Here is an 11,144-nt window from a genome sequence, read left to right as displayed (position 1 = left end):
GTTGCGGCGAGCGGGGGCTACTCTTCATTACAGTGTGTGGGCTTCTCATTGCGGTGGCTTCTCTTGTTGCGGAGCACGGGCTCTAGGCGAGTGAACTTCAGTAGTTGTGGCACGCAGGCTCAGTAGTTGTGGCTTGCGGCTCTAGAGCACAGGCTCAGTAGTTGTGGCGCATGGGCTTAATTGCTCTGCGGCATGTGGGATCTTCCTGAACCAGGCATCGAACCAGTGTCCCCTGCATTGGCAGGCAGATTCTTAACCAGTGCACCACCAGAGAAGTCCCAAATTGTTGGATTTAACATGACATTTACACCTGGTGAAGATCATCCCTTTATTTTAATAGTTGATGTGAAGCATACAGTGCAAATCATTGCACATTAATTATCAGAGCATTTTCTCATTGGAGAAAGAAACTGTTGTGTACCTGAGTCCAGCTGGTAAGAGAAAGGGAACTAATTGAGGAAGGAAATAAGTCAAAGTCATATTTTTCACAAGCCTTCTATCTATATAGTACTATCCTGATCCTTTATGTTTATCCTCATCCACTCATCCCAACTTCCTTACAATATTATCACCATCATTTTAAATGTGAGAATTCTGAGGTTCAGAGATGTTAAATAATTTTCCCAGAGTCATATAGTTAATAAATATTAGAATCTCAATTCAAACCTAAGTCTGGCTCCAACTCTTAGCCTATTGAGATCCCAAAATGCCTTCCACCTAACATGTGGATTCATCATACATTCATTTGAATTAGTGGAAGCAAAGAGCTGGGGGCAGGGCAAGGAGGAGGGATCCTAGGAATGTGCCTGGTCATTTGGCCTTTGCCTGCCCTCCCTTTTCAGAGCTTGGTGTCTGGAGGAGGCTGGGATGATGCCTGCATGTTTCGATGCTTGGTCTCTGCGTGATTTTATGGTATAACATTGCCTCGCACCATGTGATAAATAACACATGTTGCACCAACCAAATGCATCATCTTATGTTCACTGTCCAACACTGGAGGACACACGGGCTGTATCAGACTTATGGAGAGAGGAATGTCTATATTCTGTCTTTTAAAGGATTGGCAAAGTGTAATTTTCCTATGTGAATCTGAGCCCCCTCCCTCGCCTGCCAGAAATGTGATTCCATGGTATGTGCCAGGCACTGTACTAAGAGATTTAGTATATTGTCAATGTTTGTAGAAATACTGATACTACAGTTGCTCACCTTTTTCTAAAAATCACTTGACATAGAATTCTTATCTTTTAACTATTAGGTACAGTACAGTATTTCAGAGCATAAAATTTCAGATTTGACTTAAGTAGGCATACTTCTGTTTCCTACAGCAGAAGTCTATTATTCCTGGTAAATCTACTGTTGAAAAGGGAGTCCTTTGTCCCAGGGTTCATTTGAAAAGAGGTAATAATATATCCTTAATCTCTCTCTCTTTTTTAAACATCTTTCTCTTTTGTTTTATACATTCCTTTTTGCTTAGATTTCACCATGAAGTTCTTTGACTCCCTTACCATTTAGTGTTTTGTCTAAATTCATCTCTATTTCTTTCTCTTCTTGTTGGGATTTCACAGTAAACCGTAAAATGTAAAAACTCTTTCACTTGCTTAGAGCCCAAGGTTACAGTTTTTGGGCCTTTGAACAGAGTATTCATCTAAAGAAGGGATCTTAGTGTAGATTTGTGGATGTTTGTTTAGGGTGGGAAGAGATCAGTAAGAGATACTTGAAAAAACAGCCTTTCTAAATACTCTGCTTTCCTCGAGGGGCTTAAATATTGAATAAGACCTTAGTGCTTAATTTATACTTAGACTTATTTAATGTGAATGCTCACTCATTTCTATCCAAGATTGTTCATTCAGAAAGCACTTATTATATACCTGTTCTACACCCGGTGGTCTTGTGGAATGCGAACCAGAGGAGAAACAGAAATGATGTTGGGCCTGAAGAGGTGAAGATCTGGTTGAGGTGACATGGTTCCTGGTTGTTTCATGTCTGTGCACTCAAAGTAAAGATACGTGCAGATTTAATAGTTCTTAGCATTTGTTTCATCTTTCTAAACTTTAGGTACTTTTAGTCAATAGAAGAACTAGCCATCACTTTTAGATTAGTCAGCATGCTATGACAGCAGATATTTGGCTTCAGTTAATCAGAATATTTTACAAGAATAAAAATATCCTGGGGGCTTCAGTTGCTTTCTTTGACATTCTTACTCATTTTCAGAAAACAAGGACCTCTTAATCATGGGTTACACTAGAATTTCTGTGCTGCAGGTTCATGGCCTAAGTGAGATACAAGGGGAGGAGTTGAAGGTTAGTTACTGGGTCTTGATTCTTAGTAATGGTCAAAGGAACGCTTCACCCATAGGCTGTGGAGTGACTTTTCCTTTCTCTGGCACTCAGCATGTGGTATCACTGAGGTACTTGATATTAAATTCTTCTGTTGATGGTAAATTCTAGGAAATTCTAGGAAAGCTGTTTCACTGTTTTTCTCAAGATTTCTTTTTGCCATTAATATAAGAACACTTACTATTTTTCTCTCTGCATTTAGGAATACTTGATATTACCCCATTTAGAGCCATACCCTGACTTAGATTCATAGATAACTTAGAGCCAAAGCTCATAATATACGTGAATTTAACTATCCAAATGTAAGTTAACATTTAACTCTTATCTGTAATTAGGTACAAGTAAAGAGTTCTATTAAATGTGTGACAGTATTTTTAGCAATTTTTGAGTAATGTGCTGCTCTTTATGAAGTAAACTTGAATTAGTAAAAGTAATACAGTCTCTGTACCCACAAACCAGTTAGGAAGCTTGAAAGAAATTATCAAAAGCATAATATTGATGAATGCTGTTTCCTGTAAACTCTGGGGGATTATTTTGAAGTAAAAAATCATTAGATACCAGCCATTGTTCAGATTTTACAACCGGGAGGTAGACTTAGACAGTACTTCCTTAGATAGACATCTTTAATACAATCGGTTTCTTAACGATGAAAAACAAAACTTATTTTCTGTTTTGAAACTAGTTTACATATTTTGATTGTATAATGCAGGCACCACAATTCTTAATTTATTCTAATGCTCCTGTATCATTTTAGGCTTGAGTTTGGCTGCAAGTCACAGAGACCCAAAGACCAAAAGTTCAGGTTGGGGTGTTGCCCAAGGTGACAGGGGCCTGTTTTTTGTTGTTGTTGTTGTTTTTCAGTTGCTATGTCATGCACTCAGTTTCAGCACTAAGTTCCCTTCAAGGTCTGAGATGGTCACTACCATTCCAGTTCTAATAATCATCTCCATATTTCATCCCTCAGGAAGAATAAAGAGGGAAAAGAAAGGCACATTCCCTCCAAAGATACATCTTGGTTGCCACTTAAGTTCAGTGTGGTACTGGAGATTCTAGCCAGAGGTATTAGGCAAGAAAAGAGGGGAAAAACTGGCATCCAGGTTGGAAAGGAAAAAGTATAACTATATCTATTTACAGATGACATGAACTTGTATATAGAAAATCCTAAGGAATCTACAAAAGAAACTATTAGAACTAACAAGTTCAGCAAGATTTCAAGATATAATATCAGTATGCAAAAATCAGTTGTTTCTCTACACTAGCAATGAACACTCCAAAAATGAAATTTTAAAATAATTCTATTTGCAATACCATCACAAGAATAAAATACATAGGAATAAATTTAACAAAAAGAGTGTAAGACTTGCACACTAAAAACTACAAAACATCATTGAAATAAAGATTTAAATAAATGGGAAGACATCCCGTGTTCATGGATCAGAAACACTAATACTGTTAAGATGACAGACAGTTCTCCCCAAATTGATCTATAGATTGAACACAATCCCTATCACAATCCTAGCTTTTGAGACAAGAACTGGTAAACCGATCCTAAAATTTATATGGAAATGCAAGGGACTCAGAAAAACCACAACAGTCTTGAACAAAGTTGGAAGACTCACATTTCCCAATTTCAAAACTTATTACAGAGTTACAGTAATTAAGACAGTGTGGTTCTAGCATAAAGATAGATGTATAGGGCAATGGAATAGTACTGGGAAACCAGAAATAAACCCTTACATTTATGGTCGATTGGTTTTTGACAGGGAGGCAAGACAGTTCAATGAAGAAAGAGTAGTCTTATCAACTGGTGCTTGGATAACTGGATAACCACATGAAAAAGAACAGAGTTGGACCCCTACTTACAGCCTGCACAAAAGTTAATTCAAAATGGATCATAAACCTAAATATAAGAGCTAAAAACTATAAAATGTTTTATAAAACATTTTAAATCTTCATGATGCGTGGGTTATGCAGAAATTTTTCACATATGCAAAGCACAAAATTAAAAATAAATTTGACTTCATCAAAATTAAACAATTTTGTGGTTCAAAGGACACTATCAACAGAGTGAAAGTATAGTTCATGTAATGTGAGAAAATATTTTCAAATCGTATGTCTGATAAGGGACTTGTATCCAGAATGTTAAAAAAAAAAAAAAAAAAGACTCTTACAACTAGGCATTAAAGACAAGCAACCAAATTTAAAATTGGGCAAAGGATTTGAATAAACATATCTCCATAAAAGATACACGAATGGCCAACAAGCACATGAAAAGATGCTCAACATCACTAATCATTAGGTAAATACAAGTCAAAACCACGGTGAGACACACTTCACACCCACTGAAATGCCTATGATTTAAAAGATGGATAATAGCAAGTGTTGGAGTATGTGGAGTCCCTGGATCTCTCATTCATTGCTAGTGGGAATGTAAAATGGTGTAGCCAATTTGGAAAAAATCAGGGAGTTCTCAGAAAGTTAAATATAGAGTTACCATGTGACCCAGCAGTTCTACCCCAGGTATATATCTGAAAGAAATGAAAACATATGTCCATACAAAAATTTGTATACTGATGTTCATATCAGCAGTATTCAGTAACTGCCAAGATTGTAAACAGTCCAGCTGTCCATCCTCTGATGATTGGACAAATAAAACATAGCATATCCATATAATCAAATATTATTTGGCCATTAAAATGAAGTACTGATGCATGTTACAACAGAGATGAACCTTGAAAACATGCTAAATGAAAGAAGGCAGACAGAAAAGCTCAAATATTTTATACCTCCATTCATATGAAATTTTCAGAATAGGCAAATTTATAGATACAGGAAGTAGATTAGTGATTGCCTAAGCCTGGGGTGGGGAGTAGGGAATAATTGTTAATGGGTTTGAGGTTTCTTTTGGGGTGATAGAAATGTTCTGTAATTCAACAGTAGTGATGATTGCACAGCTCTGTGAATATACTAAAAGCATTGAATTATAAACTACAATCAGTTAATTTTCTGGTATATTAAAGATTATATATATATATATATATGTATAGGAAGTTACATATACTACTTGCACTACATCCCATTGGCAATAACCTAGTTACTGTGTTATATCTACTTGTTATGGGGCCTGGGAACAGTATTCTGTATTCTGGGCAGCCATGTGCTCAGCTGATATAAGAGGACTGTTACTGAGGACAAGGAGTGAGTGAGGTATTACTGGATGTCTAGCAGTCTTTGCCACTTTTCCAAGTTAAAGGTGAATCATAACCAGAAAAAACCTGCTACAAGTTATTATGGTTAAGTCAAATAATCATGTTGATATAAAGCTTCCTATTAGCCTGAAATAATAACCTGTTTGTTTTTCTTTTTAAAGATTTTACACACAAAGAGAGGATGCAAAGGGCTCATGAGTACCAGTGATCCCCTGGTGGTGTCTTTATGAAACCTGGTCCTCCCAAAATTTATGGCTCTGGTAACCAAGTTGATCATTACAGCCTCCTCTACTTTATTTATTGAAAAAGTACTGACACTTTTAAGAATTTTTGAGAAGTCTATAAATGCCATTTCAGAACACACAGTGAAATCAATAATAATTCTTTTCATTATTGAGATATAATAAATGTCAAAAATAAGGAAAGCATATTGTTTTCTGTATAAAGGAATTAGTCTTTTCAAGTTGTTTTTTTGGTTTTTTTTTTTTTAGCATTTAAAATTACTAAACCAGGATTAATGGGGTGGATTATTTCAGCATCTAAGAAAAAAAAAGGGGAACATTTTTTAAGTTTCAGGGAATGGATTTCTCTTTTGAAGTTGTTTGTTATTGGCTCAAAAGCTGAAAAGTTACTTTAGAAAATATTAAAATGAAAAAAATAATTTCATGTGTATGCTATAAAGCTTCATTATTTTCAGTTGATTGGGAAATTTGGTAGGCCAGAGGGAACTGGCAAAATATAACATTTTATTTTTTTTATTGAAGTATAGTTGATTTACAATGTTGTGTTAGTTTCAGGTGTAGTTACAGTTACATATATGTATATATTACATGTTTATGTAGTTACAGTTACATGTATTCAGTTACATATATATTCTTTTTCAGATTCTTTTCCATTATAGGTTATGACAAGATGTTGAATATTGTTCCCTGTGCTGTTTTTCTAGTTTATATATAGTAGTGTGTATCTGTTGATCCCAGACTCCTAATTTATCCCTCCCCCTCACCTTTCCCCTTTGGTAACCATAAGTTTGTTTTCTATGTCTGTGAGTCTCTTTCTGTTTTGGAAATAAGTTCATTTGTATCATATTTTTAGATTCCACGTGTGAGTGATATCATACGATATTTGTCTTTCTGTGACTTCATTCAGTATGATAATCTCTAGGTCCATCCATGTTGCTGCAAATGGCATTATTTCATTCCTTTTTATGGCTCAGTAATGTTCCATTGTATATATGGACCACATCTTCTTTATCCATTCCTCTGTCGATGGACATTTAGGTTGCTTCTATGTCTTGGCTATTGTAAACAGTGCTGCAATGAACATTGGGGTGCGTGTATCTTTTCAAATTAGAGTTTTCATCATTTCCTGTTACAGGCCCAGGAATGGAATTACTGGATCATATGGTAACTCTATTTTCAGTTTTTAAAGTAAGCTCCATACTGTTCTCCATAGTGGCTGTATCAATTTACATTCCCACCAACAGTGTAGGAGGGCTCCCTTTTCTCCACACCCTCTCCAGCATTTATTTGTAGACTGTTTCATGATGGCCATTCTGATTGGTGTGAGGTGATACTTCATTGTAGTTTTTTTTTTTTTTTTTTTTGTGGTACGCGTGCCTCTTACTGCTGCGGCCTCTCCCGCCGCGGAGCACAGGCTCCGGACGCGCAGGCGCAGCGGCCATGGCTCACTGGCCCAGCCGCTGCGCGGCACGTGGGATCCTCCTGGATCGGGGCACGAACCCGTGTCCCGTGCATCGGCAGGCGGACTCTCAACCACCGCGCCACCAGGGAAGCCCTTCATTGTAGTTTTGATTTGCATTTCTCTAATAATTAGTGATGTTGAGCATCTTTTCATGTGCGTGTTGGCCATCTGTACATCTTCTTTGGAGAAATATCTGTTTTGATCTTCTGCCCATTTTTTGATTGGGTTGTTTTTTTGATGTTGAGCTATGTGAGCTGTTTGTATATTTTTGAAATTAATCCCTTGTCAGTCACATTTTTTGTGAATATTTTTTCCTATTCTGTAGGTTGTCTTTTCGTTTTCTTTTTGGCTTCCTTTGCTGTGTAAAAGCTTTTGAGTTTGATTAGGTCCCATTTGTTTATTTTTGCTTTTATTTCCATTAGTCTAGGAAACGGATCCAAAAAAATATTGCTGCAATTTATGTCAAAAGTATTCTGCCTATGTTTTTCTCTAGGAGTTTGAGAGTATACGGTCTTACATTTAGGTCTCTAATCCATTTTGAGTTTGTTTTCGTATATGGTGTTAGAGAATGTTCTAATTTTATTCTTTTACATGTAGCTGTCCAGTTTTCCCAGAAACACTTGTTGTAGAGACTGTCTTTTCTGTATTGTATATTCTTGCCTCCTTTGTTGTAGATTAATTGGCCATAAGTGCATGGGTTTATTTCTGGGCTTTCTTTTCTGTTCCATTGATCTATGTGTCTGTTTTTGTACCAGTACCATACTAAAACATATAAAATTTGAAAGGAGATACAGCATTTAATCTCAAGTACTGTTCCAACAGAGAGATAAATTTATTATTTATTTTCGGTAGTTATGTTGTAGTGTTTAAGAGCATAAGCTTTGGGGGAATTCCCTGGCAGTCCAGTGGTTGGGACTCTGCACTTTCACTGCCGAGGACCCGGGTTCCATCCCTGGTTGGGGAACTAGGATCCCGCAAGCCGCAAGGCATGGCCAAAAAAGAACATAGCTTTGGAATCTTTCTGACATAGTCCTCAATCCGCACTTTTCTGCTTATTAATAAATCTGTGAGCTTAGACTACACTTAACATTCTGAACCTTAATTTTTCTTACCTGTAAAGAAGGAACAATACCTACCTCATAATGTTACTGTATTACATTGAAATAATATATGCAAAGCATTTAATTAGTGTCCAATGTACTGTTGGCACTTAATAAATGTTTGTTTTATTATCATTGAAATATAATCACTAAGATTGAATGAGGTATTTGAAAATCGTTGCAAATAAGTGGGAAACATTTTTATGGAACCCTGTGTACAGTTGTCAACTTGGTATGAAATGCCTTTTTTTATTGGTAACTCAAAAGTGGACTTTATCTCATCTTGGGATGAACTATCAACTTCTCCTTTACTGAAGTTTTAAATAACGAAATTTTATTGCAGAGAATGGAGTAAACAGATGCTAATTCTAAGTTTCTCATATAAAATTTATTTTCTAGGAGAATGCATAGAAGGGCTGCGGGAAAATGACTACCTTCTGATTCATTCGTGCCGTCAGTGGACCACCATCACTGCCCATAGCTTGGAGGAGGGGCACTATGTCATTGGGCCAAAGATAGAGATTCCGGTACATTATGCAGGTAAAGCTCCTTTCAAGAGACAAGAAACGGCTAATGAAGGGTACTTTAATATGCTAATTTTCTCCTCCACAGTGAGAAAATAGGAATTGTCTATAAAGTAGAGGGTATAATGACTTAGAAAAAGATGAATGAAACACTTTGGTTAGTTTATCAGTGAAAGCTCAGATTCATTTTGTCATAGGCATTTCTAATTAATGCATGTAGTTAAGCATGGATTCTTAAGCACAGATTCTTATTAGATATTTATAAAATGAAAATGGTACAAACACAAAGATCATCTCTGGAATGACAGTCCATATGCGTAGCCAGCCTCTGAACACCAGTATCTCTGAATAAACCTGAACATGATTTGTGAATGACTTTGATGTCATGGTTTCACAAGATACCATTTCACAAACAAGCATTGTGGTCTGGTTTTAAAAGTATTGGATTAAAAGGTCAGATACCTGAACATGTCCCTCTTTGCAAGGAAGCGTTTAGAATACAGGCAGCAGAGGTGACCTCACTGCTTAGTTAAATCAGGATAATAGCTACCTTCTTGCCTCAGTTGGAACTCCATTCAGTGTAACAATGTCATTTAACTAATTTTTATTAAGGGCTTTCTAAGTACCAGCACTGTTCTAGGAGTTTATGATACATCTAGTAGCTTGAATCCACTTTCAGTAGTGGTGGCTTACAAATGCAGTTTGTAAAAAACGTTATGTATATATATTTCCTATACTTTCTTCTGGTGCTTATAGTTCATTATGTGAAGGATCTTGACTTTTTCTCTACTATTGTTAATTTTTCAAAAGTCTCTGGCAGGACACTGTAATTGATTAGCTATAAATTGTATAGCCCTAGACTGCCGTCATGTTTTTGAGTGACTCCTCTACATTGCCCAGAGAGTTGTCTGTTTGGAAAAGAGACCTTGCTATATCCCCACTGTCTAGAACAGCAGCAAATGGTATGTGTTCAGTAAATAATTTTTGGATGAATGAATGGTTTGGTCCCCCTTTTATTCCTAGGAGTCTTCATTGCTAGATATGACCTAGAGATCACTCAACTTCTCAAAATCCTTCTTATTCCAGAAAAATTATAAGAAAGAATTTCTCTTGCCTGAAACCCTATCCTGGAATTCTCTTGCCCAGCTGTAGGAGTAGACTTCATAGAAAAAGGAGGAAAATATAGCTACAGAAAGTATTACGACTGTGAGATTGGGAGCCAGGCCAAAGGGGCAGAGAATGAGACAGACCCTCCACCTGCCCAGTCTCTCCTGCCAGTGGTCCCACAGCAGGTGAGATCCATGCTAGTTTTAGCAGAACCAAAATTCTGTCCCTTGTGGAAAACCGAGAAGAAAGGTGTAAGATTGTGATTCAAATATATGATTTTACCTAATCTGCTGTGATCTTCTTTTAGTAGATTGAGTTTTAGTCTTTCCCCCAAACCCATTGCTCCGTGACATCGTTCATCCCAAATGCATGCTGTCATTTGATCAGTTACTCACATCTCTTTAGAGACTCCGTATGCCACCAGTCTCTTTGACTTATTGCTCAGAGCCCTCACAGGGGATGGTTCTAGTCCACTTCTCCAGACTTACTTTTCTACTCTGAAGAGTGAGCCTTCCACTCTAGCTAGATTAGTCACCTCACTGTGTCCTGGATATCCTGAGTACTTTTCCATTTATACCGTTCCCCGGCCAGAGTTGCCTTCCTTGGCCATGCTTTTATCAGAGCCTGTCATTGCGTCAGGAGGGTGCAGGCACCCCCGACTCTCCCCATGTGGTCTTCGATGTACTTACCCCGTATCACGTTCATTTAGCACACGTCCTCAGGCTTCATTCAGTTACCTTTTCCTACAAGCACACACATCTTCACTTGCCAGCTGCACTGTACACTCCTTAACAAGTGAGACCAATTTTAAAAACCTTTGTGAGTCCTTAGGATCTATACACAAAAGATACAGTTCTTTATGGCTGCAGATGCTTCACCTAGGGATCTCAAACTTGGCTGTACATTGGAATCACCTGGGAAGCTTTCAAAATGACTGATGCCCAGTTCCCATGTTCAAGGTTCTGGTAATTGGTTTTGAGTGTGGACTGAGCATTAGGATTTTAATAGCTCCTCTTGTATGTAGTTAAATTATGCATCCAAGGCTGGGAATCCTTTGTTCTGGAATGGGCATTCACAGTGTCAGATGATCAGATTTCCCTAAACACCTGCAAATATTTGCAAATGTTTTATTGTTCTGAACATTTTTTTAAATAGACATTCACC

At 37.2% G+C, this 11,144-nt stretch overlaps 1 protein-coding gene across 2 annotated transcripts in view; it reads left to right on the top strand.

The window, feature by feature from the left end:
• GAREM1 (GRB2 associated regulator of MAPK1 subtype 1) overlaps nt 1-11,144 on the top strand; it is a 222,426-nt gene that overhangs the window by 58,702 nt on the left and 152,580 nt on the right. For both annotated transcript variants that reach the window (XM_024120500.3, XM_024120499.3), the window contains exon 2: nt 8,749-8,889. In XM_024120500.3, coding sequence (XP_023976268.1) covers nt 8,749-8,889 — 141 coding nt within the window. The remainder of the gene's footprint in view (nt 1-8,748; nt 8,890-11,144) is intronic.

Source organism: Physeter macrocephalus, chromosome 19 (genome assembly GCF_002837175.3).
Source record: "Physeter macrocephalus isolate SW-GA chromosome 19, ASM283717v5, whole genome shotgun sequence".
Lineage (NCBI taxonomy): Eukaryota > Metazoa > Chordata > Mammalia > Artiodactyla > Physeteridae > Physeter > Physeter macrocephalus.
This window is presented reverse-complemented; position numbering and strand designations above follow the sequence as displayed.